At 55.5% G+C, this 27,625-nt stretch overlaps 3 protein-coding genes across 6 annotated transcripts; 2 read left to right on the forward strand and 1 right to left on the reverse strand.

Moving 5' to 3' along the window:
* Positions 1 to 193: 193 nt before the first annotated feature.
* LOC310883370 (tRNA (32-2'-O)-methyltransferase regulator THADA-like) lies at positions 194 to 12,025 on the reverse strand. 3 transcript variants are annotated; one of them, XM_083803551.1, is made up of 31 exons: positions 11,867 to 12,024; positions 11,330 to 11,507; positions 11,107 to 11,193; positions 10,745 to 10,772; positions 10,502 to 10,650; positions 10,262 to 10,384; positions 9,935 to 10,055; positions 9,523 to 9,674; positions 9,158 to 9,242; positions 8,816 to 8,952; positions 8,253 to 8,450; positions 7,460 to 8,141; positions 7,225 to 7,377; positions 7,023 to 7,132; positions 6,785 to 6,945; positions 6,418 to 6,584; positions 6,098 to 6,274; positions 5,764 to 5,906; positions 5,067 to 5,210; positions 4,826 to 4,930; positions 4,469 to 4,669; positions 4,042 to 4,192; positions 3,577 to 3,802; positions 3,240 to 3,476; positions 2,932 to 3,157; positions 2,578 to 2,784; positions 2,101 to 2,339; positions 1,733 to 1,915; positions 1,347 to 1,613; positions 1,002 to 1,207; positions 194 to 877 (listed from the first exon to the last, which is right to left on the reverse strand). In XM_083803551.1, the coding sequence occupies exons 1-31, from the start codon at positions 11,977 to 11,979 to the stop codon at positions 606 to 608; spliced, it is 5,628 nt and encodes a 1,875-aa protein (XP_083659677.1). In that variant the 5' UTR covers positions 11,980 to 12,024; the 3' UTR covers positions 194 to 605. The 3 variants fall into 3 exon arrangements, 2 of the variants coding, with proteins under 2 accessions (XP_083659677.1, XP_083659676.1); XM_083803550.1 differs by having other exon boundaries at positions 9,158 to 9,281; XR_014573496.1 differs by lacking the exons at positions 194 to 877; positions 1,002 to 1,207; positions 1,347 to 1,613 and having other exon boundaries at positions 1,775 to 1,915; positions 2,101 to 2,256; positions 9,158 to 9,281; positions 11,867 to 12,025.
* Positions 12,026 to 16,235: 4,210 nt separating this feature from the next.
* Positions 16,236 to 18,232, forward strand: GSC2 (goosecoid homeobox 2; the record flags this gene model as incomplete). The annotated part of the gene is made up of 3 exons (XM_083804555.1): positions 16,236 to 16,461; positions 17,355 to 17,602; positions 18,038 to 18,232. The coding sequence occupies 3 exons, from the start codon at positions 16,236 to 16,238 to the stop codon at positions 18,230 to 18,232; spliced, it is 669 nt and encodes a 222-aa protein (XP_083660681.1).
* A 66-nt stretch (positions 18,233 to 18,298) lies between these two features.
* On the forward strand, positions 18,299 to 27,526 carry ESS2 (ess-2 splicing factor homolog). 2 transcript variants are annotated; one of them, XM_083803569.1, is made up of 10 exons: positions 18,299 to 18,473; positions 18,625 to 18,793; positions 19,919 to 20,014; positions 20,609 to 20,775; positions 22,655 to 22,772; positions 23,400 to 23,533; positions 23,684 to 23,786; positions 25,134 to 25,243; positions 26,200 to 26,315; positions 26,812 to 27,526. In XM_083803569.1, exons 1-10 carry the CDS (start codon positions 18,348 to 18,350, stop codon positions 27,095 to 27,097), a joined length of 1,425 nt encoding a protein of 474 aa, XP_083659695.1. In that variant the 5' UTR covers positions 18,299 to 18,347; the 3' UTR covers positions 27,098 to 27,526. The 2 variants fall into 2 exon arrangements, with proteins under 2 accessions (XP_083659695.1, XP_083659696.1); XM_083803570.1 differs by having other exon boundaries at positions 18,315 to 18,473; positions 20,587 to 20,775.
* Positions 27,527 to 27,625: the final 99 nt, after the last annotated feature.

Consider the following 27,625-nt stretch of genomic DNA (forward strand, 5'->3'; position numbering starts at 1 on the left):
GCGCTGCCCCCGGGGGGCGCGGGGCTGGGCCCCGGCACCGGCCCCGGCCCCTCCGCTCCGTCCTCGGGCCGCACCCGCGGCTCCCCGCCGCTCTTCCCCCGGTGGCTGCCGCCCTCCGGTGGTCCCCAGCCCCATCCCGGATCCCCCCTTGGTCTCCCCCGAAGAGGGCCACGGAAAGGCTTTGACACCGGGGTGGTTTCGGGCTTCTTTATTTGGGATAAAAGGCACCCAAAAAAAGAGCTAAAAAAAGAGCTAAAAGGCGGTGGATGTCCCGGCAGGGGACCGGGGTGTGTGTCCTGTCCTCCCTGCCGGACCCGGGGGCAGGGAATGCTGCAGGGAGCAGGCACGGCGAGGTGATGCTGTGCTGGTGCCACCGGGATGCAGAGCTACCACCATCCCGTGTGAACCAAAGAGCAAAGACCTGCTCGCTCCCACCACGGGCACGTGCTGCTGCATCCAAAGTGAGCACATCCCGCGTGGCGAGTGGGGTTCCCCGAGTTCCACCACCGAACCTGCTGCCTGGCTGCAGCGAGCACCCAAAAAACGCAGGGACGCAGCAGTGAGAGCCAGAAGCTCAGTGTGACACCACTCCGTGTCTGGAGCCATCAGTCGTTCCCGGGCGGCGATCCCAGCTCCCTCGGTACGTCGCCCTGGCTGGGCGCGGGGGCCAGCCCGTGCTGTGCCAGCAGCTCCTGCACCAGCGCCAGCTCCTGCTCCAGCTCCTGGGCGCCGCAGCCCAGCCCCAGCACGGCCCCATGGCTCTCGCCCAGCACTCGCAGCGCGTGGGCCACCAGCCTGGCCCTCACCAGCAGCGTGACCAGGGCCGCCCGCAGCTTGGCACAGCCCAGAGCCTTCATCCACCAGCGTGCGACGGCCTCTGCGGAGGGAACAGGTAAAGGCATGGTGAGCATCCAGGCTCCACCAGGCAGGGTGGCACTGGGGGTGAGGACACCGGGTTTCCTACCCCGAGGACATCCCAACACTCCCCAGCCCCGCTGTACCTTGGCTCCAGAGGTGCTTGCAGTACTGCAGGTCCTGCAGGACTCCAGGGCCTGCGGCCTCCAGCCAGCGCAGTGTGGAGGCGCGGAGCAGACTGGCATCAGGCACCTTCTCCAGGAGCTGCAGCAGGAAGGGGAGCAGCTGCTGTGCCAGGACGGCCGGCTCCGCAAAAACATTGGGTTCATCCTCCTTGTACAGGCTGGGGGCTCTGGGAGGGAAGCCGAGACACAAGGGAAGCCTTGGGGGCTGCCTAATGCTCCCCAATGCTCAGGCACCCGTGCTGCCTCTCCCTGACCCTCGGGGTGGCTCTGCCCACCACCCTTTTGGCCTCTCATCTGTGCACTCACTTGTTGGCCTCCAGCTCCTCCACGATGCCCCTGAGGTCGAGGACGGGCAGGTGCTGCAGCAGAGAGCTGAAGGTCTCTGGGTGATGCCCGAACTCCCGCGGGAGGAGCTGCAGGAGGCCCAGCAGCCCCACGTTGCCCTGCATGAAGACGCAGCCGTCTCCACCCGGCTCCCCTGCGCCGTGCTGCACGAGGCTGGCAAAAGCTGAGGCCTCATGACGGACTTCTTGCTCCTCATCTTGCAGGAGGTGAATGCCCACGTTTATCACCCTGGGGAGGGAGGGAAATAAATGTCCCTGCACAACCAGCCCACGCTGCGGGGAAGGCACAGCGCCTGCAGGCAGTGGCATTGCCGTGAGCCTGGCCCCCCAGCACAGCTCAGGACCTACCGCAGCGCCACGGGGACAAGCCAGGGGTGGGTAGCCCCCAGGGACCGCCGCAGCACTTCCATGCCCGCTGTCTGCAGGGAGCGCGCAGCTGCCAGCCGCAGCACCTCAGCTGACACCGACCGGCTACACGCCTCCAGCGCCGCGCACCACCGCCACACCAGAGGGCTGTCCTCGTCCCCAAACCTGTCAGAGGGCAGGGGAGTGAGGTCAAGCACACCTCCCAGCTCCATCGGGGGCACCAAAGGCTGCCGACTGCCTCGAGATTGCAAGATCCAGGCACAAAGCAGTCGTGAGCCATGGCTCTGTTTCCACCAAGGGCTAAGAAAAATGTCCTTGAAGATTCAGCCCTGGATGCGGCACAGACCTACCCGAGGGTGAGCAGCAGGCTGGCGGCACACAGAGCCTGGAAGAGGAGGTCTGGTCCAGGATGCTCCGTCTCCATCATGAGGAGCAGCATTTCCACGCATGCTGAGGAGGAGCCCTGGAGCTTAGGGGAAGCTTCCGGGGACCAAGACGAGAGGTTTCTGCAAAGATGCATCAAAGCCTCAAGGTACAATTTCAGGAACTCTTTGTTCCTCCTGTCTCGCAGCACAGACTGTAAGTTCTCCTAGTCAACAACGGGAAAGAAGGTACATGGTTAATGCCCCTGAGAGCACGGGACCATGCAGCCATCTGCAAATCCATCAGAAAGGCTGCACGTCAGCCTGAGCAACATGCTCTGGACCTGTGCCTCCTCCCAGAGATGGCACTGGGGGACAGGAGCACCGGGGACCACTCAGTGAGCACCCATCTGTGTGGTGCTGTGCATCAGTGCTCCACTTTGCGACTTTTGAGCCTCATCTTACCAGCAGCGTCAGCTGGAGAGCCTTCTCCAACTCCTTGCACTCTTCTCCCTCCCCTTCGATCACCCAGCTGAAGATGGCAAGCTGGACGTCGGGATTTGGCTGCCGGAGAAGTGAGCAAACAGCGCCGATCCTCTCGCTGTCGGCCAGCCGGGCGGCCTCGCTGCATGCGAAGCGGGCCATGGTTTGGTGGAGGACAGCTGAGCCCACCTGCAGGGAAACCAGGATCCACTTCCAGCGCTCAGCCTCGAGTTGGGTGCGTGTTTGTGGGCATGGAGAGAGCAGGATGGGTCCCCACTCCCATGCCTGAGCTTCACAGAAGGGCGCAGCTGTGACGTCCCCAGTAGGGAGCAGTACCTGCAGCTCAGCACACTGCGGCTCCTTCCCCAGCGTGAGGCCTCCCAGCTCAGTGCTGATGGCTTCTCGGATGCTCTGTGCGAAGCCAGGGCTGAGGGAGGCGGGCAGGAGGGCGAGGACCTGCAGGAAGGCAGCGCGGACGAGCGGGCAGCGCTGGGCGGGGGTGAGCAGCCAGCCCCGGGCCTCCAGCTGCAGAGCCACAGGGCGCAGCGCCTCAGCCGGCAGCCTGCGGGGGGGACAAGCATGCCTCAACGCGGCGTCCAGCCAAAAAGGTGCTGGAGCTGTAGGGATGGTGCAGAGCCACTCACCCATCAGATCCTGGGGCGGGGGCCAGCAGCGCCTGCATCTGCAGCAGGTGCCCGTGCAGGGCGTTGTGCGAGCGGACCCCTCCGGGCGCGGGGAGCTGCCGGGCCAGCCGCAGGAGGAGCGCCGGGCGCCGGGGCGGTGGGACGACGGGCACCAGTGCCTTGGCAGCCATGGCTCGCACGGCGTAGATGGGGCTCGCCGCCAGCCCCAGCAGCGGCTCCAGGAAGCGAGCAGAGGGGCTGTGAAGCAAAAAGGGCACAGCATGGTGATGCACCCTCACGGCGAGCCCTCGCTCTGGGGCAGAGCATCCCCACCGCCACCCCGTCCGCTCCGTCCTACCTGTCGGGGCCATCGGGGCCAGGCTGCAGCTGGGCCAGGAGCGTGAGGACGGCGTGGAGTGCGGGGCGCAGGCGGGCCCCCCCCGTTGTGGCCACCCCCAGCTCGGCCAGCAGCACGGCGCCCAGCTGCGGGTGCTGCCCGAGGAAGGCGGGCAGGCTCAGCCCCTCCGCGGGGCAGCCCTCGGCGCGGCTCCGCTTCTGGCCCAGCAGCCGGCTGGTGAGAGCGCCTGCGGGGACGGGGCAGAAAGCAGAGTCAGGCCCCATCCCCCTGCCTGCCCTCGGCACTGGACCCCTGGGGGCTGATTAAACATCCCTCAAGGGCTGTGCCAAGATGCAGCACTGGGACTTGCTGGACACCAGCATGTCCCCACTGTGCTGTGGGGTGCAGATCTGGCCCCTGTTCCCCCAGCACTGCCCTTTTAGCTAGCAGGGACAGAGGGCACACAGCACAGGCTCAGGTACTCACTGAAGAGCTGGATGGCCGCGTTCCTCATGGCCCAGCAAGGCGAACCCAGGCCCTGCAGTGCCAGGGCCACCATTGGCGTGGCGTGCCGCAGCAGCGCGCTGCCCAGCCCTGCTCCACGGACCAGCGTCTGCAGCACGTGCAGGGCACACACCTGTGGAGAGCACGCAGAGCTCAGCTGTGCTGTGCCAAGCACCAGGATGCAAACCAAAGATGCTCAGAAGAGAGCAGGGAGCCAAGGGGCCATCAGCTCCTGGGCTCCCGGGATGAGCAGCACAGCCAAGGCTGCGGCTTTGGCTCACCCTGAGGTCTCTGTGCTAATGCAGCCTCGTGTGGGGTACCCAGCACAGATCCTTTTGGGGAGCCTCCTGCAGATCACCCTGTCCCCAAGCCAGCTGTAACAGTGAGGTTTGGTGCCTGCTGCCCTTACCTGAGGGAGGTCGAGGGTCTGGTCCCAGTCCTGTGGCAGGGCCGTGGAGGCCAAGGCCAGCAGGGTCTGGATGCAGCGGGTCAGGAGCGGCCGGGCCTGGGCTGGGTTTTCCCCACTGACGATGCACAGGAAGAGCATGGGGAAGCCGGCAGCACGGCGCGTTATCGAGCTGCTCCGGGGTCCGCTCAGTGCTTCTAACCCCTGAGAAACAAAACGCATCCAGACCCCGCTGGAAACCTGCAAGCCGGAGCCTGCAGTTGCCCTGCAGGGGAGAGGACCAGCAGCCAACACCAGGACTGCAGGGACACAGACACAGCCCTGGGGACGAGGGAACATGGGGAAGAACAAGCACAGCACCTGGTCCAGCATGGTCCGTGGGATCGCCTGCAGCTCCGTGTCGGGGTGGTTCAGCAGAGCAGCACAAAACTTGGTGAAGCCCATGCTGCAGCCCTCCACTGCTCCCTAGGGCAGAGCAGCGTCAGGGCTCCCCGTGCTCCCACCCTCCCACAGCCCCACTGAAACCTCTGCTCGGGGCTGATGGATGGGTCTGGAGGGGCAGGAGAGGGGCCGAGCCCCCCCAGGCGAGACACGCTCTTACCCAGTGCCGGCACCTCAGCAGGACCTCCTGGAAGACCCTCGCGGCCGTCTGTAAGTTGGCAAGTGTTAGGAGGGGCCCCGCTCCTGCGGGCAGCACCGGCAACAGCAGCAGCTCAGCCAGGCCTCCCAGCAGCAGCCCAATTTCCTGGGGAAGAGGCGAGAGGTTAGAGGAAAGGCAGTGGTGCTGCCCAGCACGGCTGTCCTGCCCCACATTCGCTGTGGCAGGGGTGCCTGGCAAGCACTGCTGTCACCCCAGGGCTCACGGTGCTGTCAGCTCAGCCCACAACTGCTTTGAGCACACAGCATCTGCAGCACGGCGTTTCCTCAGCCTGCTGCAAGCCCTGCGTGGCAGAGATGTCGTTTTTGCAGCCAGCCACCAGGCAGGCTCTGGGGGAGAGGCTGTGATGGGCGGCTGTCGGAAAGGAGCTGTGATGGGCAGCTGTCGGAAAGGAGCTGTGATGGGCAGCTGTCAGAGCAGCCCGGCTGCGAGCAGGGGCAGCCCGGCTCCCGCACAGCTGGGGTCCATCAGCGCTAGGAAAGCAGCTGGGTTACAAAAGGGCAGGAGGGTCCTTTTGGAGCAGGGGGGGCTGCAACAGCCCCCAGGTAAGGGCAGTGCTTGCCCTGCCTGCCCCCAGGGAGGGGACAAACCCAGCTGCTGGGTCGGGCTGTGCAGTGGGTGCTGCCACACCTGCTCCTACCTTCACCGACACCCAGCAGCAGGTCAGGATCAGGCTGTGCTCCTCTGACAGCAGGACTGAGTCCTCCTCCTCCTGCTGCCCCTTCCCCAGCGTGATGAGGGAGCCGATCGCATTCCCCATGTCCGCAAACGATGGGGCGGCTGCTGCGAAGAGGAGAAGCAGCGAGCAGGGTGAGGAAGGGGCAGCGAGCCCAAAGCAAGGGTGTCCCCTGCAGTGTGGAGGGCTGCTGGGGCCAGAGCTTTTGTGGGAGTTTCTGGAGCTCACGGCTGGACCAAGGCTGCTGTGACGAAGGAGTGGGTGGCTCCCAGGGCTGCTTCCCCTGGGACCTGCTTACCTTGCTCGTCAGCACCAGGGCTCTGCAGAGCACCCAGCAGGAGGGAGGTGATGTCCCTCACAGCGGTCACGAGGCTGGTGAGGAACTCCTGCCAGCTCTGCACCGACTCTGCTGCCCGCATGGAGGCAGCCACCTCCGGCACCTGCAGCAGGCACCTCCGCAGGGCTGCGATCACACCTGCACAAATGCCCAACCCATGTTACAGCACCGCTCAGCACCATCCCAGCCCCCCTGCTGAAATATCTCCCCAAAATGGGATGCGTGGATGGAGGGCACACACCGAGCCGCGGCCTCTCTCCTCCAGCAGCCCGGGCACGCACCGTGCATTGGTGCCACGGCTGCTGCCCGCAGCAGGTCCTGCCGAGCCGCGGCGTGCTGGGCCTGCAGCATCCGCAGGAGGTGCTGGGCAAAGCACAGGCCGTGGTTTGGTGGTGTCTGGGCTGCTTCAGTCTCCAGGGCCAGGATCTTCACGGTGCTGCCGTCTGACCTGCAGGAAGAGGCAGATGCTGATGGTGCTGTGAGTACAAGAGTTTTCTGCCCAACTTGTGCTGTGCAGACCCCAACCCTCCCCAGCTCCACCACTGCAAGGCTATCTCAAACCCAAGCCATCGCTGGCTGTGGTCAGCCCAGAGGAGACCCTGGCACTGCCAGGGGGCTGCCATGCCATTGCCCACCCCAAGCTCATACTTCTGTAGGATCGTCTTCATCAGCACGGCTCCGGCCTCAGCCTCCTGCACACGGGGGCTGCTGAGGGCGTCCTGGGCCAGCTGGAGCAGTGCCGGGGCGAGAGAGGAGGGGAACGCCGCAGGGAAGTAGCGGACGAGCAGCTCCGAGGCCAGGTCTCTGATCTGCCGAGGCAGAAGAGGCAGGGAGTGGGGACAGGGGTGGCAGGAGCAGGGCAGGAGAGGGGGCTGCTGACACCCACCTCGTTGGTGCTGTCCTGCAAACAGCTCAGCAGCGCCAGCAAGTTGGGCCGAGAGAAGAAGTCCCAGCAGCCGCTCTGCCTGGCGTGGCTCAGCAGCGCAGCCATGGTCCCTGCGGGGACAGCGGGTGGTGGGATGGGATGGGGATGGCTTGGAGCGCCCCGATATCTGCAGGGATGCTCTGAACAGGCTGCCCCTACTCACGCGGGGGCTGGCCCTTCTTCCTCTCGGGGCTCCAGGTGTCTGTGCAGGTCTCCAGAATGGCAGCCAGGAGGAGCAGAGCCGTCTTCTTCCTCTGGTAGTTGGCCCCGGGGGTCAGTGAGGAGATGCTGAGCTGCAGCAGCCACTCCACAAAGCCTGCGGGGAGAGCATGCAGCGCTGTGGCAGCTGCCTGCAAAGCCCTGGGGGCCACTTAGAGGTGCTGCAGCAGCCTCCTCACCTACAGCCTGGTCCGGCTGCCCCGCTTCCTCGCCCCACTCCACAGGCGCCTTCCCTCGCAGCCGGGCCAGCGCGCTGTCCCGCAGCCGCACCAGCGCCTTCCTCACGGCCGCCTGCAGCAGCTGCCGGAAGGCGGAGGTGTCCCCGGTGAGGTTGAGGGGCAGGAACTCCCGCAGCAGCTGCTCCTCGGTGCCCGACAGGGCCTGCCCACTGCTGGGGCTGCAGCACAGGAGGCCCAGCGCCGCCAGCCGCACGCCCTCCTCGCGGGCCCGCAGGCAGGTGCGGAGCCGTGCCAGCGCCTCGCCCTGCAGGGGCAGGGTCCCCGCGATGCTTTTCTGCGCCCGCAGCAGCGACACCCAGGCCCGGAGCGCGGCCGCATCCTGGCCATCAAATTGGGCAGCCAGCAGTGCATGGGTGGCTGGGAGCTGCCGCAGCGTCCAGACAAGGAGGTGGTTGGCAGCGTTGCTCTGCAGGATGGGCAGGGGCGAGCGCAGTGCCTGGCACAGCAGGGGCAGCCAGCGCCGTGCCCACCTCTCAGCCAGGGCCTCCTCTGTGCCCCCTGGTCCCTCGGAGCGCTGCTGCCGCACCAGCGCCCTGTAGAGCTCGGTGGCCACGGGGCACAGGTGGTTGGTGGCCAAGCAGCTCAGGAGGTGCTGTGGTAGGTCCGGGTATGTGTCCAGCACCTGAGGGAAAGGCCAGTGATGGCTGTGCTGAGGGATGTCCCATCTGCCACCTCCACACCCTGCCCTGCCAGCTTAAAGGCTCCGTACAGCAGGGGCCTCCACCTTCCCTACCTGCTGGCTGCCCATATAGGGGACGACGGCACACAGGGGCACGTATCTGGCCTTGATCTGCCACGGCATTGAGACTGCCCTCTGCAGCATCCCTTGATAGAGGGGTCTCTCCTGGTCCTTGAAGTGTTGGCACTCGAGGTCATAGATCTCCAGGAGCAGTCGAAAGGAGCTCTGGATGAACTCAGACACCCCTTCCACCTGCAGGGAAGGATGGCAACCAAGAGAAGTCAGTGTGGTTCCCACCTTCTGTCTTTCTGCTTTAGAAGACACTTTGCTTTCCTGTGGCCACACTTTCAGTACTAAGGAGGTGGGCATCGCTTCATCCAGGTGGGGACAGCAGGAGATGAGCCAGCAGATGTGGCCCAAGGCTCTTTGGTCAGCTGGGGCTGCCCTGCTGCATGAAGAGGGCGATGCCCAGGGACAGAGCCCTGCTGCAGTGGGGGTACCCCTGCCCCTGCCTGGACAGGGCAGGGCTGTGTATGTGCAGCAGGACAAGCTGAGCTAGTCAAGGAAAGGGCTGTTTCTGGTCATGGTGGTGCTGGGGGTGCACACTCCAGCCTTACCGGGGTCTCGGCGTTGTCCCACAGGAGCTGGGTGAGCTGCTGGAGCAGCTCAGTGTCCTCTGCCAGGATGCGCCCCCCCCGCAGGCACCAGAGCTCAGGCAGGTTCTCCTGCAGGCGCCGCAGCCACAGCGCCAGGACTGAAAGCAGAAAAGCAGACACACTGATGCAGCTGCCACGTGTGCCAGAGCCCACCCAGGCTGGGGAGCCAGGCACAAGGGAAGCACTTCCCCACCAGCCCACGCAGATGTACAGCAGCCAGCGAGGTTCGTATTTGGTAGGCTGGAGCAGGTGTAAACAGCCTTAGCAGCAGTCTTCTGCCATGGCAGGGTCACGGTCCCTTACCTTGGAAGCAGTAGTAGTGGCAGTCCTTCTGCTCCTTGTTCAGGGCATGCACAGCGGGGAAGAGCACGTCCACCAGCAGGCATGCCTGCAGAACACAGCCCATCAGCGAGTGGGTAGGTGCAGGCTTTTGGGGTAAGAAAACCCCGTCACAGGACAGAAGACTGCGGCACTGCTCTGCTGTTCCAGCAGCTCAGTGTGAGCTTTCTGTGCTGGTTTGGGAGATCAGCCCCAAGTTCAGGCTGTGTGAGGTGGTGTGGGCTGGCTACATCGGGAGGGGGTTTACCCCAAACACCCACTGGTGGCTGCCAAAGCAGAGCCGGGCGAGGGGCTCTGAACCCCGGGGTGCTGGGTGCGAGCTCTCCTACCTGTTGTGTGAGGCTGTCCAGCTGGCAGCTGAGGATGTCCCCCTTGCAGCACGTCAGCAGGCCTCTGCTCAGTACCAGCCTCTCCAGCCTGGCTGGATCCAAGACGCTGGGGTTTTCTACCACCAGCTCCCCAAACCTCAGCTCCCCCGCACCTGCTTGGAAATGGCTGCGTTAACTGAGAGAAAGACCCAAACCCAATTATTTATCCACGACTAAACTGCCCTGGCTGGCCTGCCTCATCCCAGAGTGACCGTGGCACATGGGGCTCCTGCACCACAGGAGGGGGACACAGCAGCAGTCTGGCTTTGACTGCCAGTGAGTGGCATTGTCCCCTCCATCCCCTCTTGCCCAGCACGCCTGTCCCTGCTGCCCCCCTGGTGAGGTGGTTCCCAGCTCAGGGATGAGCACACACCTTGGTCAGTTAGCTGGAAGAGGGCCAGTGCAGCGCTGGCCCCGCTCTGGGGCTGTGGGGCTGTGTTCACCAGCATGCTCAGCGCAGTGCCCGCCAGCAGCTGCGTGTCCTTGTTCGGGGCCTGGGCTCGCAAGGGGAGGGAAAGGCACAGATCAAAACACCACATGAAAAAAAAAACAAGCACAACCCCTGCCTCCATGCCCATGTAACACATGTGGCCAACTACAGAGCATCCCCAGACACTGTAGTGTCTCCTCAGGGACAGGTACAGGGAAAGAACCATAGGGGTACAGCACTGTCCCCCAGTGCCACCAGGCTCACACACACCTTCCCTGCCACCACCTCCAGCAGCAGCCCCAGGATGCTCTGCAGGGTTTCACTCTTTGTCGCTGCATTCCACGCCAGAGGGGCCACGTCCTTCGGCAGCGCCTGGAAAAGCTGGAGGCAGGCCTGGAGGACCAGAAGGGAGAGGGTCTGCAGGGATGGCCTCAAGCATCCCTTGTCTCTGAAGAACACGCAAACCCTGACTTCCCTGACCACTCCTTCTCCCCCCGACATGGCTCTTACCTTGACGGCCAGGTAGCCCCAGGTGCCGCTCGGTGCCGGCTGGCTCTGCAGCACCCTGTGCAAGGTGGCGGCCAGGCACTGCAGCAGTGGGGCCAGGTTCTGCCGCCAGTGGTCCCGGCCCAGACTGCTCTCCTCGATGTACATGCACACTGCAGGTGAGGGGACAGCATCAGTCCCTGTCCCTCCTAGCACCATGGCGCAGGGGCTGGAAGAAGCCCCTGGGGACAAGGAGCAGGGACTGACCTGCCTGGAGCTCCTCAGGAGACAGCACCTGCGGGGGCAGAAGGACAGGCACCCATCACACCCAGCACAATGGCAGCAGCCATGGTATGCAGTGTGGGTGTTTTGGGGAGAAGCCTCCAAGCAAAGCCCCCCCAGCTCCCAGTCCCTCCCCTGCAGGAGACCGGCCAGCGGTGAGCTCTGGTGCTCAACCCCGAGGCAGCATGGCTGGATGTGCTGCAGAGCACGGCTGTTCCCCGGCCGCAGACACTCCCTGCCCCGCTGCCTCACACCCCAAAAGCTCCTGTAGCCGGTCCCCATGTGCGATGCTCCCACGTCTGGGGTGTCACAGCACCAGCGCCACCCCACGTGCCGGGTGCTCTCACCTCTCCGTGCGGCGCCAGGCCGGCCAGCAGCGCGCCCACCTCCTGGGACAGCAGGGCCTCCTGGCCCACCGCCAGCTGGGTCACGATCTGCAGAGAGACCCCTGAGTCAGCCACCCACACGGACCCCCGAGGAACCCGAGCTTTGACGTGCTTTTAGGGCAGCTTTGGCTGCTCTGGATCTGCAGCCCGGCGCTTCTCTGCCCGGCGCTGCGTTATTACAGACCTGCTCCAGTTTGTGGAAGGCGCTGGAGCTGCCGCTCGCCTCCAGCTGGAAAGCCAGCACGCAGCGCAGCAGCGGCCGTGCCTCCGCCTCGCCCAGCACCCGCAGCTCCTCGCTCAGCGCCCGCGCCAGCAGCAGGGCCTCCTCCAGGTGCTTGTCCCGGCATCTCTTGGCGGTGCTCCTGCGACGGTACGGGGACAAGCTGGGGCGCCCCGGGCTGGCTCCGCTTGGGCTGGGGGTGCAACGGGGGGGGGAGCGCGGGGGGCACCCCAGCTCGCTGGGGGTTACGGCTGCTCCATGGGGGGTGTGGTGGGGGTACCTTGATGCGGCGGGGGGTTGGGCTGGGGATGCCCTGATGCTACGGGAGGTTGGGGTGGGGGTACCCTGTCTCCTTGTGGGGTGGGGGCGCCCCGGTTTGGTGGGGGTGGCCTCGATTTGGAGCGGCGCACTCCGCACTGCACGTCCCAACCCCGCTGCCCGAGCCGGCCCCGCGGCCCCCCGGTTCCCCGTGTCCCCCCGTGTCCCCCCGAAGCCCCTTACCCGGCGAAGAGCCGGAGGCTGCGCAGGCAGCAGAGCGCGGCCCGGCCCGGCCCGCCGTGCCCCAGCGCCCCGTAGAAGGCGGCGCAGGCCCGCGCCTCCCGCTCGGCCCCCATGGCGCGGCCCCGGCTCCGAGCAGGCCCCGCTCGGCCGCGCCGCAGCCCCCTCTAGCGCCCGCCTGGGGGCCCGCGGCTTCCCCGGGCTGGGGTGGGAGCTTTGGGGTCGGGGGCTTTGGGGTCGGGAGCTTTGGGGTGCCACAAGTCGGGCGCTTCGGTGTCGTGCTTGTCCCGTGCTTCTCCTCTGCTGGGTTTGTTTTTTTGTTGGGTGTCGCCTTCTTGTTTGCTACCTTTTGGTTGCTTGCGGCTTGGCTTTCCCTTTGCGTTTTGTTTTGTTTTGTTTGTTATTTTGTTATTTTTTCCCAGGTCAGCAAGGAGCCAGCCCTGGGGTTGCCCCGTGGGTGAGCGCTGAGTGGGGCTGGTGCTGTGGCTGCTCCCAGACCCCTGCTGCCAGACCCCTGCTGCCAGACCCCTGCTGAAACCCCCTGGGCTTTCCCGGAGCGATTCCCGCTGAAATCCGCCTTCTCGCCTGCTCTGTCCCTTAGCCACAGCCACGCCTTCATCATGCAAAAAGTGGTGTGTTTGCTTTAAAAATAGAGGTGAGACAGAAGGGTAAGCGTGATCTCACTTCACCTGCCTGCAAGTTTTCGGCCTTAAAACAACAACATCTGGAGCCGTTTCCATAGTCGGTAGAGGAGCAAGCCCTGGAAGGACTGGAGAGGAGCTGGGCAAGGCTGAGGTGCTGCCAGAGGAGGCACTGAGGTGTCCCGCACACCAAGCCCAACGCCTCTGCTTGGCACAGCCACCTCTCCCATCGCGCCACACTGCACCAGACCGACAGAGGATATCATGTCAGTGGCAGCAGGTTCTCGGAGTATAAGCAGGTCGTTTAACATCATCTGTAGATTTTGCCTCCTGCCTGCTCACCACGGTTCCCAAATCACCAGTAGATATGTATGCCAGATCTAACCTGGTCCCCACGCCACCCTCTTGTCACCAGCGAAGGAACTTTCCTTCACAAGGAATGGGGTGAGCTCATCTGCTTGCTTCGCCAGGATGCTCTTTGCTGGTTTTGACCCTGCAGGAGTGATTTTTCCTGCTCTGCTTTCTGCGGAGGCACTAAGGAGAGTAATGGCTGTGTTGGCCACCCAGGAGAGCATGGCTTGGAGGACGCCGAGATGTGGCTTCTAGGAAACCAACAGACTATAGTTTTCAGCAATGTTTGCCAGCTCTGCTCAGCTTTAGACATTAAGCTGGAAGTCCAAAGCCAGCCACAGGGCCAGGTTTGCCCTCACTGCTGCTATTACAAACCAGCGAAACATCCCTGGATTTCACCCCAGTCAATCAGGGCGGCACAGGAGGATGCTTGCGCCTGCAGATCAACTCCTTCGCCAGTCCATCGCTGCAGTGAAGAAGTGGGGAACGCGTTGCCCAAGCAGAGCCCCCGTGCCCATGATGCCTGCACCCAGGCAAGGGAAGGGGCTCCCATGTTTCAGGGTCCCTGAGGCTCTGGTTCCATTTCCCCTTATGCTGCCTGCAGAAGGCAGGGGTCAGAGAGGAAGAGGAGGATTTTTCAGGTTTCGCCATAGGAAGGATTTTCAACCCCTGTAAATTCACTTTTGACAAGAAAACGGCTAAAGCAGATTAACCTTTTTGCTAATCCTCTATAATGGCTTTGGAATCTCCTTAACCAATAAGAAAATGATAAGAGCCTGTTTCTTTTCTTTTTATCTATATCTATATTGTCCTCCCTTGTCTGCATTTTTTTCTTTCTTGTTTTATTTTCCTTCCCTTTTCTAATATGAAATAGCCCAGCGATCCTATCTCTCAGAGGCTCAGTAAACAGAACATCAGTAATCCCTTTCCTTTATTCCTCTCCGGTAACAGGGTGCAGAGAAGTGTCTGCCGATTGGGATTTGATTACCAGCAGCTATCAAAAGTCTCTTTGTAAGATCTGGGTCCTAAATCCCATAATTCTTTGATAAAAGAAGTATTACCAGTCCATTTTCTGAAGTGAAAGGTACGGGAGAAATGAAAGAAAGCAATCAGCGGAGATACTAATAGGCTAAGTGCATGTGTGGTGGGAAGGCAGGGCCAGGCCGAGGAGGCCAGGGAAAGACGTCCTTTGTGCAGGATGGGGAATGAGAATTAATCTGCTTCGGCCATATGATTATCACAGCTGAGAGCAGGACAGGTCGCATCCTGCACCCACCCAGGCCACGCTTGCCTGCCCTGCAGCTGCATGGTGTGGGGAGCAGGACCCGTCCTCATGCCATCCCCTGCGCCAGCTGAAGGAGAAGCAAAATAGGGGGATAGAAGAAAAAATACTGTTTTAAGTGAGATTTTTAAAGAGATTTGAGGGTAGAAAAGCAATTTGGCATCCCTTCCTGGCAGTGGAAGACAAAAAAAAAGAGAAAAGAAGGGGGCCAGAGATGGGGACCACCCAAGGACAGGCTCCCATTTCCATGAGGTGCCACATGGACATTTGATGTGCAGGAGTTTCACAACTCTCACTTATGTCTCCTCATTGTACCACGAGTGTGACTGGTGCCTTACCTCCCCTGCCAAGAAATACCGAGCAGGAGTGCTCCCCTGGTGAGTTCCCAAAGCCTCGCTAGCTCTTGGCTTAAGCAGCACTGAGGGCAAGAAAACTCAGGTTTAAACTTTCCAAAGCAACCTGAGCTCAACCACAGGTTCCCTGTTTTAGCGCCAGCTACTTATTTTAGTCATGAGCCCAAGCACTTTGTCATCACCACTAGTTTAATTACAGGTACCTATGCTGTTCGTGGTTACAAAGCCCCTTCTTTCCCCCATGATCTACGCTGTGGCAGCTCTGTCAAAAATGCTGTGCCTGAGACTGAGCCCTCGTAAGAAACAGGACATTTCTAATGCTGAAGTGTCTCAGACTAGGCTGATGCCCACCAGCCCTGGCTGGTTTTTCTTACGAGGCCCAACAGGAGAACCTCATCTGTGATGAGTCCCAGACCACTCTTGGATATCGCCTCCCCAGAGGTCCCGTTTCTGGCAGAAGTTGGTAACTGAACCAACAAATTTTTCCTGGTTGCCCCACTACAGTCATAAAACCAGTGGTTAAATTCTAGGCCACCAGGTTTTAGATGTATTTAGCTGTGTCTGGCCTGACCCTCAGGAAGGTTTTCAGTAAGAGGGATGCCCCAGATGACATTTCGCACATCCTGCTTGGCCAATCTGTTTCTGTAAGCACTTGACCTTGGCCAGCCTGGCTCTGGCTGCTTTGGGCTTGCCCTTGGTGTTCTGCAATGTCAGCTGTGGTATCATGGCCACATTTCCCCAAAAGCTGTGTCAGGGCCACCTACGTGCGTGAAGAGACAGTGCCCTTCCCTTCCATCACCTCCAAATGCCGAGCGGGTACACAGCCTGCCTGTCTCCTCATAGACAGCTGTATGGAGGTGGCTGTATGCCACCGAGCTGCCGTGAGCTGCCACGTATCTAATTTATTAAGGGATTTGAATCCTGACAAAGAGCGTGTTAGATATATGTAAAGCATTAGTATTATTACTCTGATTAGGGCAATGGAGGTGGGGGAAAGGAGAAGGAGGGAAAATACAATTTCTCTGCTCTCAGCAGAAAATAAATCAACTTTTGCAGAGAGTTCTGGTGCAGCCAAGGCCATGCTATCATTAAAAATGACTTTTTATTAAGCTGAACTCTATTCTCTCTCATATTGTATGATATGACAGCTCTCTTTTGATGGGAAAGCTTTCATTTGGCCAGAGAAAGGGATAATTTGCTTCTTTTAAGGAGTTAATCCTTCGGTCCATTTCCGGGCTGGGAACGGCTGTCCTCCCCCTGCCCTGAATTGGAGGCTCCGGCACAATGGAGATCATAACCGCCTCAAATCTACACCCGAGATGGAGAAATCAGATTTCCTTCTGGAGTCATTTTTGTGGGATTAGCTAAATCTTAGATCCACACTAACCCTTCACAAAGCCACCAAGATTAGTTAGAATTTATTTTATTCACAAGGGGGTTTACGGTTTTCTTTCCGAAAGGATTATATCTCTCCATATATATTTAGGGTGGCTTCAGCCATAAAGCAGTTAGGTTAGAGGGAGAAGAAGCGCACGTGTGTATAAAATAAAAACTCTGCTGCAAGAATGACAGTCACTTGAAACTCCGGGACAAAGCAGCGGTTCTGGATAGCCCCACTGGTCTGCTTTGAAGGCTATGTAAGCTGCCTTTTTTCCTTGCAAGACCCCATTCCAAAGTCAGTGCACAGAGAGCAGACCCTGCTCAGCGTGAGCTCCTGTTCCCACGGCCACTGCTCCTGGCCGAGGATGTCTGCAGAGCCAGCACCAGACACTGGCTCGGGCAGGAGAGGTCTGCAGTGCTCGTTCAGCATCGAGAACATCCTCTCCAGCCCGGCAGAGAGGAGCTCCCAGGTCCTGGTCCCGCTCTGCCTGCGGGGCATCTTGGACCGCACGCCCAAGGGACTGCGCCAGCTGGAGGCCATCACGGCCAGCAACCTGCAGGAAGAGGAGGAAGAGGAGGAAGAGCTGGAAGGTGCAGATTGCAACTGCTGCTGCTGCTCCCACACGAGTGCCCGACCCCTGCAGCACTCTCCGAGTTGGCTGGGTGAGTGGTTGGGGTTGATGTGCTGCATGCGGCTTGTGGAGGGGCTGGTGCTGACACTGGGTAGAGGGGAAATGCTGGGCATTTTGTGAAGGTGTGGCACTACATGGCCTGCTACAGCCCCAGCTCGGCTTCCTCAGACTGCTGGATCCGTTTTCAGTGTGGCTGGTGAGAGCAGGCACTTTACCTGCAATATTGCCAGGGTTTTAAAAACAACAGGTGCTATTTATCACCAGGTATGGCTGCTTTATTGTAAAACACACAGAGAGGCTGATCCTTCCAGGGGTGGAAGTTCTTCAGGGAGTGTGGGGCCCCATGGTCATGCTGCCAGTACACAGAGCTGTGCCTGAGCTTCACGACACAACCCACCCTTGGAAACCTCACTTGTCCTTTAAGGGAAAGATATTTTTGGTTACATCTAGTAAAACTGCTGCATCTGGAAAAAAAAAAAAAAAGTAGAAAACCTCAAGCATGTGGTTCAAAAGTATCCTGAAAATTCAGAAATCCCCCATGTCATGGTGGAGTCACAACTTCTATCTGCTCTATAAGTTTCTGGCCATTTTCTGGATCTGGCCACTGTGTAATTGGCAAGTAAACAAGGAAAGCACCACCAGTGCTCCCTGCCTGCACACTTTTCCCTGAGTGATGCCCTAAGCCCTTCTCACGCTTGCATCATGATTATGCAGCTTTTCATCCATGCCAGCTGGCCGGCTGTGCTCCTTCCACCTCACAGGTGTGGATGCAGTCTGTGCCTGACCTGCGTCGAGCCAGGGCTGTGTTTTATCCCCTTGTCCCCATGGCGCTGACTGTCCCTCTCCTTGCAGATGCCAGGTTCCCCTGGCCCATGCGGCTGCTTCACTCGGCAGCCAGAACCTGCAGGAGTCCCCAGGGCAGCCCGAGCGAGCTGCAGGCTTTCCAGCAGATCCAGCGCCGGACACGCCGCCATCGCACCATATTCACCGAGGACCAGCTGCAGGCCCTGGAAACACTTTTCCACCAGAACCAGTACCCGGACGTCATCACAAGAGAGCACCTGGCGAACCGCATCCACCTGAAGGAGGAGAGGGTGGAGGTGAGGTCCTGCAGCCCCGTGAGGTGCCAGGAGGAGCATTGTGCCTCTCTGCTTGCTGTCACCCCAGGGGAACACTGAGGCATTGTGCTGTCTTTTTTGGGAGCTGCAGGTGCAGGGCTTCAGTGTGAAACCTTTCTTGGGTATTTGACAAAACACAGTTTAGGTTTGGCAAGTAATGGCAGAGTATAAAACTGCTCGGCTGGGTTATTTATTCTGGCTTCTGGTGCCATGAACGCACCCTGTCACTGAACCACCTGTACAAACATGGACGTGCCCGGTCCTGCTCCTGCCCCGCACCTGAGCCCGTGTCCCTTATGTATGCCATCACTCGGGGAGGGCTGACTACACTCTGTATTACATTTATTGTGGGGGAAAGTTTATGTGGGGAATCGCATTGATCGCAGCGGGTGTTCACTTCTTGTTTTACACTTCCAGGTCTGGTTTAAGAACCGCCGGGCCAAGTGGCGGCACCAGAAGAGGGCGTCCGCCGCGGCGCTGGGCCTGCAGGGCGCCAAGGAGCCCCCAGCCGGAGCCCCCTGCGGTCGGGGCAGCCGGGAGGACGGCGGCGAGGCGGCACGGCCCTTCCCGGCCCCGGCTCGGGGCACGGCGCTCGGGGGGCGCCCCGGGTAGGCCGCGGGCTGAGGGGGTGCGGGTTGGGATCAGGCCGCGCCGTTGCCATGGCAACGGGCCGCCAGGGGGCGCCGTGACGTCACCGCGCGGCGCCTACGGCGGCTGAGGAGGCGCCATGATGGCGGCGGCGGCGGCTCCCGGGGCGTCCGCCGGGGCCTTGGTGCCCGTGGCGGCCGAGAGGGAGGCGGCGGCGGCCCGGCCGGCCCCCAAGAAGATCCTGGATGAGGAGGCGTACATCGAGGTGGGCGGCGGGCGCGGCCGGCCCCGCGCCGTGCCTCCACGGGTGCTCGCGGCCTAGCCTGGGCCCGGCCCCAGCGCCCGTGCGCGGCCGCCCCCGGGGGTCCCCGCAGCGTCACAGCGATTTATTCTTGTGTTTTTCTCCCTGCTCTTAGAGTTTAGAGAAGATCATTCAGCGGGACTTCTTTCCCGACGTGGAGAAGCTGCGAGCGCAGAAGGAATATCTGGAGGCTGAGGAAAACGGTGACTTGGAGAAGATGAGGCAAATCGCTATAAAGTTTGGCTCCTCGCTGGGCAAATCGTCGAGGGACACCCCTGTGCCGTGTAAGAGCCGCTCACCGGGGCTGCCCTAATGTTTAAGCTGAGAGTATAGGTAGTTTCCACAAAAAAACACAAACAAACAAACAAAAAAAAGTGTGCTTTGTCTTTTTATGCTGTGGGATATGCAAGAGAGAAAAAAGTCTGTCTTAACTGTTTGTAACTTTATTTATTTATTTTTTATTAGTTTTATTAAAGGTGAAAGGTTTTATATTTAATTTTATTGCTCTTTTACCTAACTTTGTGCTGGCGGTGGTTATCTTAAGTCCCATGTAATGTCAGTCTTGATTCTTTAGCATACCACAGTCACCAGTAGCCAGTATCTGGTGACTGGTGCTGAATTGCTCCCTGATGGTGTTTAATAATGCCTTTTAGAAGGAGTGCTGTTGGGGGAGTGGGGGCGGAAACAGCTGCAATGTAACCATAACTCAGAGCCACATTTTGCCAAGCTCGTGTGCTCTAGGGAAAGTTACATGTTCTGACTTGCAATATTACAGTATCAGAAGCTCTAGGCTATGTTCTCAGTCATTATTGTATTTTGGGGGGTTTTTGTTGCAAATGTAGGTAAAGAAGACTTTCATATATTTAGGATGGAAGTTGTTGAAAGTTCATGACTGTCAGAGGTTTGCGTAGCAGGCATCTGATGCCCTGTTGTATGTTTGCTTTTTATGTTTTATACTGAAGCCCAGTGCCTGGATGAGCTCTAGCTGCGCAGTTTAGGTAACTAGCTTTGTCATGGCAAAAGAACACATGTCACCAAGTGGCTTCCTTTCCATCCCTACCATAGGTGCTAGCACTCACCTGGGTTAAGATTGTTAACAAGCTCACACTGCTGCTTCTGTTGGTTAAAGCTGAACATAGGATGGCAAATACACGGGGCCTTGGCTCTCCTGTGTATTTTTCTCAGCAGGAAAAAAATGTCTTAGAGCAAAATCTTGTTCAGTGATTAGCACAGTATTGAAAAGACTATTTTATAGTCTTTTCACAAGTTTTTAATTAAACTGTTCTTCTTGTGATACATCTTCTGTGACTCGTATTTGGTACGTGACCCGTACTGTGATGCAAGATACCACAGCAAATGTCCTGTTCTGTGCTCTGGTAACCATGTGAACCTTCTTGTTTCTGTCTCAGATGTTACTCCGGCCACATTTGAAACCCCAGAAGTGCATCCAGGTGGTCTTCCACTGGGGAATAAATCCAAAGCTGGCATCAAAGCTGCAGAGGAAGGTAGGAGAATGATGTTCCTGTAGCTGAATTCTTCAGCAGCAGGAAAATATGTTTGTGAGCTCTGTCTCCTGGAAAGGTTTCGGGTATTTAGCTGATGTTTAAGCAGTTTCTATTAACCTTCTAAGTAAGTGAAAATGATCACTTGGGAGTTGGACTTGATGTAATGTTTCATATCAGGTGTGTGAGTACTCAGTTATGGGTCTCTTTAGGGCAGTGCAAATTCTTAATTCAGTTGATTGCTTTGAAAGCAGTAATTTTTTCCTGTGTCACCTGAAATTAGGGTCAATAAGCAACGATGGCAGGGGTAGAGATATTTGTATAGTGTACTGCGGAGGTCTGCTAGCAGCTGTCCACATTTTCCCTTTAACACAAATGGCTATAAATGCCATAAAAGCCTTTATGTGAAAATTAGTTATGTCTTCTAAAAAATTAATATTGTACCACTCTGCATGTATTATATACTTTTTTCACTAGGTTTAATTATTAGTGGGTCAGTAGAAGGGTAGCTCTCAGAAAGGATTACGAGTTATGTGTAGGTCTCTTATAGAAAGGGAGGTATTAACCTTTCTCAGGCTTTTTCCCTCCTCTTGTTAGGAGAAGCAGAAAAAGATGGTAAAGATGCACTTCCCAATTTGGACAGCTTCTTAGCAAAACACACGAGTGAAGATAATGCTTCATTTGAGCAGATCATGGAAGTGGCCAAAGAGAAGGAGAAAGTCAAGCATGCTTGGCTGTACAATGCAGAAGAGGAGTACACCCAGGTAAGGAAATGGCTCAAGTGTAGCTCTGCTCTTCCAAAATGACACAACACAGAAACACCACTTTGCTGTATTTCTTGTTTGATTAAATAGTATATTATCTCACCTTCTGTTTTCAAAACCTGCTGTAAATCCAGAGGAGAATTCATTGGTTTTGAGTATAGGGCTGTTGAACTAGGCTGTTGAATTAATCATTATTGAATAAGAACAGAAAGGACTTGATTTTGAATAGCAGGTGCATGGAGTGATCACATCTACAGCTGAGCTAAGCCTGAGTTTTCTGGCTTCTGTGATAGCTGACTGCTTCGTTTTGAAGTCCTGTTTTCCCCGTCTGTAATACAAAGATAGTCTTTGGTGACATAAGTGACATAAGTCACTGAAGATCTCTCTCTGCCTGGGGCTCTGAGTCTGTGAAGCACAGTGCTAGGTACACGCATGAGTGTTCTTGGCAGTCTCTTCCAGAAGCAGCAATATCAAAGAGAGCAGCTGAAGTACAGTCCCTCGTGTTTGTCCATCAGCCATTTATCATTTGCAGATAGATCGTTTTTCTTATTTCAGTTTTCTGTGTCTATTATCAGTATTAATCTGCTCAACTGCAGATGTAAAATACTGCACGCAGTGGGGCTGGCTGTGCTGTCTTCCTCAGCTAGCTTAATGGGAGATACAGGAGCTGTTTTGGGGCTGCCACGTCAGTCTTTCTAGATCAGTAGTGAGCAGCTCACACTGTTGCCAGATGTGTCAATGTGGATGTGAGCTGCAGTGCCTTTTTAATGAAGTTTGGCACTAACACATAAGTGAAGTTTATCATTGTGGTTTTTTTTTTTAATCCCAGCTAATGTGAAGCCTCAGAGCCTGTTGCAGTACAAGTGCCCTCTGTGGACCCTTGTGCATCTTCTTGGCTAGAATGCTTTAAAGCAGAATTAAAAGGCAGGCAGAACATCCCCAAAGGGATTGTTTTGGGTCAAGGCAAGGTTGTCAGAGCCAGCCTGGTGCTGATGCTTTGTGTCTTCTGTCAGGCAGTGCTGTGTGTTCAGACATTGCTCTTCCTTGCACAGCACGCCTGCTTGTGGAGCAGATGCCTTGGCCTCATTTGACGTGTTCAGCAGCGATGCTGCTTTGTAAATGTATATGGATGATACCTATGGATGACATCAGTTAATCTGTTCTGGTAGTAATTGTCTAATTTTAGTGTGAAAAAATAAAAAGTTTAGTAACTTAGTGGCTGATTGTATTCTGCTAATTTCTTGTTAAGTATTAGTGATGCTACTGTGCTGGTACCTGCATGCAGGTAATCGTGTGAGTATGGTAAATACTTCCATAGCTGTATTCCTATGGAAAAGTTTTCCAACTTTCTGAGTATTGAAGCAGTTCCTGCTCTTTTCTTACTGCTTGTGTCAGCTAATACATTTTGTGTGAGACTGGGGTGGTACAAAGATTCTCCCAGGGTTACTCTCTTTGGCCTTGTAGACTGCCTTTATATCAGACACATAGCATGTCTTGCTGTTCCCTTTTTTAGTGATGAAGGCTTCGTTTTAATTTTGATTACTAGATTAGAGGAAAAGCTTGAACCATTACAAGTGTTGTTGCAAGATATAATTGTCATAATCTTTCTGAGAAGTCTTTAGTCTTCACTTGATTTTATACGAGAATTTTATATGGAGTTTTTGTTTGCAAAGCTCACCTGGGGGACAGGATGTTTTCTCAAGTGCCAGTTGCTAGAGAGAGGGAGCTCATGCTATGCAGGTGTGAAGTGCGTTAGGGCACGTAGCTGAGCTGGTGATTGAGCTCTCCAAGTGTTGTATATGCCTGATTAAAAGATAGCAGGAGTCTGTTTCATACCTGTTTTGTTTTTTTTTAATTTTTTTTTTTTACATCCTTTCAGCGACGAAATGAAAACCTGGCACTTCCTTCAGCGGAGCAGCAAGCCCTGGAGAATGTGAAAGCTGGGCTGGAGACCTGGGAGTACACTGCTCGAAACACCCTCATGTATTATCCAACAGGTGAGGCAAGCAAGTCTCTCAGGAGATGCATTGGTCTAGGTGGGTTGACTCCAAACAGTGCTTACAGCACTTCTGTAGATGACGGAGGAGCTCTTTCTGGTGATACTGCACTATTTATTCTGTGGAGCTCAGAGATGTGCACTTGTTAGTCTTCTGCGCCCCGCCCCGTTCTTGGGATCTTGCTTCATTGCCTCTGATTGCAAAGCTCGAGCATGTTCTGTCACTGAACATGATCACCGAACATATTACAGAAGTGCTTGTTTACAGGAGCCTTAGACCTTTCCAGTTTGGTTTATCTTATTTATAAGCATGTTTTTTGTCATCTGTATTCATTCATTGCTTCTCAAAGAATGCTCCTTTTGTTTCTTGGTCCCTTGGTTACTGCAGAAAGCTACATCGTTTTGTAGCTTCCTTTCTGGCTGTAAATATACAATTGATAATTTCTGCAAAAAACGTGAAGTAGAGAGAAAGTATAGTTGACTGTTTCCTTTAATAAAAACAAAACAAACAAAAAACCAAAACCAACCAAACAAAAAAAAAATGATCCTAATTTATCTTTTTTTTGTGTTACAAATCATATCCTGATGGTACCTGAGCCCTTCCATGAAAGACTTTCTGCTTTTCCAGGTGTACCTGATGAGGAGGACACATTTAAGAAGCCCAGGGAAGTTGTCCATCGAAACACTCGTTTTGTGAAGGACCCTTTTAGCCAAGCCGTGAGCAAATCCCAGCTCCAGCAAGCTGCAGCCCTCAATGCTCAGGTTGGATAATTTCACTGCTTCTGACCTAAGCCTTTTAAAACTGATCTCTGATGTTGTTTGTCAGCCAGGAGAACTCTGTGTGTGCTTGATAGAGCTGACTGGCACCTTTCTCTAAAGACAGATGAATGACGTTGTCTTTTATTATTGTAGTACAAACAGGGCAAAGTGGGACCAGATGGGAAAGAGCTGATACCCCAGGAGTCTCCAAAAGTGAATGGATACGGATTTGTGGCTACCCCCTCTCCCGCCCCTGGTAAGAATTTTTTTTGTTGTCGGGTATTTGGTGGTGGTGGGTTTTTATTTTTTGTTTGTTTTTTTCCTCCCCTTGATATAAGAGGACTGCTGCTGCACTTGTTGATGTACTGTTTGTTCAGCACTGGAGTATTGTTTTTGGTTTAGATGAGGAGGTAAGGCTGTATGTGTCTCATGTGCTGGTGACTTGTGTACCGTGTGTGCCAGTTTGATGCGGTGATTAAAAGTCACGCAGTACCAGAGGCTCTGAGCAAGCTGCTCTGCCATTGCACAGGAATCCTCTAGAGGGGTGAGCCATCCTAGGCAACCTGCACCTGGCATTCAGTGGCTGCTATTATTTTCTTTTAATCCATGGGTGAGGCTTCTCTAGTGCGTAAAGACAGAAATTCAAACAACCTTCCAACAAGTTCAGTTGTTCCTTTTACAAAGTGGGGAGTGTTCTTGTTCATGTGTCCTGTAGTTCCTTGTGTGATGGTTCAGCCCAGCTGATAGGGATATATTTTATCTCACTGGCTTCACAGTGTAACATAGTATTTTCCTCCTTCCTATTTCTTCTTTTCATCTTAATACACTTGGGTGTAACAGATTGATTTTGTTCAGATGTATTAGCTTCGGGATACTTTTAGTTAGAATATACTGGTTGTTTTCTTCTACTTCAGATATGGTATCCAAATTTTGAGCTGTTCTTCACCAGTGTGGGTTTCCCTCTCTTTTATCACTGTGCTAAAAGGTGAGCACAGTGAAGCTTTTCCTCTGAGAAGCCTGTAGGTGGCATATGGAACGCGCTTCCTTTCCTCCATGTAAATGCCTTTCCTAAATGCTGGACAGCCGGATTTTCTAGCCGGTGACTTAGCTGGGCTCGTAGCTACAACTACAGAATAGGTTCTGTTAGGCAAGATGTTGTCACTGGTTGGCACAGGCTAACCTCAAGGTGAATTGTGAGTACATGGGGCTTATTACATACATTACTCATTTCCCTATTTTTAAATAGTTCCCCATGTTGAAGGAGCTTTCATACCATAAAAAAAAAAAAGTTTCACTAAGCAAAAGCATACCAAATAGAAAAATAAACACATGGAAAGGACAGCTTGGGTGTTGTAACCTAGAGGGTGTCACAGCCACAAGCAGTCCTGGAAGTTTAAGGTCATGCCTTTTTAATGGGAACAACATGTCACTGTTCAAATGGGCTGTGATTTCCTCTGCAGTAGAAGGGCTCATTTGTGTCCTGATAAATTTGCTGCATTTCATAATTTGGCTCTCCGGATGTTGTTTTTTTTTGCGTGTGTGTGTGTACTGGCCAAATAGTCAGATGTCCTGCGTGAATATGACTTTACAAATTTGTTTTTAGGTGTGAATGAGTCTCCTTTCATGACGTGGGGTGAAATCGAAACCACCCCTTTGCGTCTGGATGGGTCGGAAACGCCGTATGTGGACCGAACACCTGGACCAGCTTTCAAGGTATTTCATGTCAGGAGTCAAGATGTCCTTCTTTTTTTTTTGGGGGGGGGGGGGGGGGGGGGGGGGGGGGACAGGGACTAAGAAGAGAAAGACAAGCAAGTAACTAATAGATTAACATTGTTGTGGGATGTGTGACACATCGCTGGGCTGCGTTCCAGTCCTTGAGACTAATAATCTAGGTTCTGCTTGGAGGGTGGAGGTGGACATGGATCCACATGAAAGCTAGTTAGTGAAGGTACCTGAGGTGGAACACACAGTTGGCAAGAGAGTGAAACTCAAAGTTCAGTGATGGGCCCAGATGAAGGGGCTTTTGGAGGAACCTGGAGAGGTGCCTGGTTTCTCTGATTTTAATGTACGAATGGGCAGAAATCATAAGATTTTATTCTGTCTTGATCTTCTGTCTGTCACAGACTGAGGCAGCTGTATCATTTGAGGGTAGGGAAGGTACTCTGGCTTTGCTAAAGGCACCTGACCCTGCATGCCACCTGTCTCCTGCTGGTGTCATTGAATGTGAGTTGTCTGAGATTCTTAGTTTAAGAAAGGTGTAATTTTCTGTGTGTGCCTCCGTTTTGTCAGACGTCAAAGTCCTTGACTGGTTTTCCTGCTGCGTTTAGCTATGGCTGTGTTTGCCTGAGAGCCGGCTGGCTGTGGGCCAGGCTGGGCAAGACACAGGTGACATTGTTTGTCTACCAGAGACAGCAGGAGGGAGGAAATGCCAGAGGTAATGGCTGCTTCCTTGACTGAACTGGTTCTACCATTTTTGTTACTTGCAAAGGCAGGTTGAAGGTCTCTTTGTCCTCTCTGGCTTCCATATAGCAGAAGAGAAGAGTGGGCTGATCCCACTCCTCCCTGGTTTTGGTCCTTGTCAGCTGCAATCCAACCGTGGAGGTGCTTTGTCTCACTACGCAGCACCCATACTAGTGCCTTGGCAAATAAACTGTGTGATGTATTTATAGATCCTGGAGCCTGGGCGTCGTGAGAGGTTAGGACTCAAGATGGCCAATGAAGTGGCAGCTAAAAACCGAGCAAAGAAGCAAGAGGCTCTTCGAAAAGTCACGGAAAACTTGGCCAGGTGAGACTTCTGTTCTGACAGTGGAATTGGGAAAGGGTATTTTCTTATGAGATTTAAATCAACATACGCAGAAAAGGAGAAATGAGAAGAGTGCTGGAAGCAGCAGAGGTGCAGTCAAGCCAAAAGCATTAAGAAGGAACTTAATTCCCAAGGGAAGGTGTGTGGTGGTTGTTTGTGGTACTCCCTCTGGTGAGCGTTACTCTTCTGCCCCACACCACCCAGGCAGCTTGACTGGGTCAAGGAAGGACAGTACAGGCTCAAAGGAAAAAGGCAGGCTGAGCTGTTCACGTTTAGGAGGGGTGTTAGATGTTTCTCCATTACTTCTTTCTCTAGAGACAGGCTGCGTTTACCTGCAGGCAGAAGGACTTCTGCAGCCAGTGGGTGAGGTCAGTGGAGGGAGTGGACACCAAACTCTCCTGTGGGAGCATCGATAGTACTCCTGATAAATGGCAAATTTTTACTGTAAAATCTTTTAAAACTGTCTTTTCTATTCCAGCCTCACTCCGAAAGGACTAAGCCCAGCAATGTCACCGGCTTTGCAGCGACTAGTAAACAGGACTGCAAGTAAATACACTGACAAAGCCCTGCGAGCCAGCTATACTCCTTCCCCAGCCCACACGGGAACACCTGGTTACAAGACCCCAGCAAGCGGGCCTCAGACACCCACAGGCACCCCACAGTCTAGGACAGTATCTCAGACACCAGTATCTCAAGACACTACATCGATCACAGACAATTTACTGCAGCTTCCTAAAAGAAGGAAGGCATCTGATTTCTTCTAAATTTTCCAGTCATCAGCAAGGCAGTAGTGAACTGTCTGTGCTCAGCTTGCTGCAAGCTGGACGTTGTGAGCCATCAGTAGTAAGGGGTATCTAGGTACAGCTGCCAGAGCAGAAAGCAGCAGTTACTAGATCTGGGACCAGGTCTAGACTCTTTGGCTGAAGTAGCTTTGTGATATGCTTTTGAAGGCAAAATATCTCCTGCTGTGGTATAACTTCCCTCTGAACTGCACAGATGTGTTACACGGGGCTGCTGTATCGTAAGGATGCTTCCTGCAATGGCAGAGAAGAGTCTGGACTCTTAGAAAACAGCGATAATTTTTTAAAGATATATTTCTCTTTTTTTTAAGATGGCCATGCGTTTAAATACATTTCTGTACAGATATATCTATTTATAAAATGTGGTAAGCCTTCCTAAAAGGCTGGACTGGACTTTCCTCCTGCTTGTCAGACTTCTTTGGTCTTGTGCTTTGCAGAAGAGAGGATGTAACTGTGTATATATTGAGACATGACCCAGAATTTTAGAGGGCT

This window comes from Anser anser (genome assembly GCF_964211835.1).
Source record: "Anser anser genome assembly, chromosome: 18".
In the NCBI taxonomy this organism is placed as follows: domain Eukaryota; kingdom Metazoa; phylum Chordata; class Aves; order Anseriformes; family Anatidae; genus Anser; species Anser anser.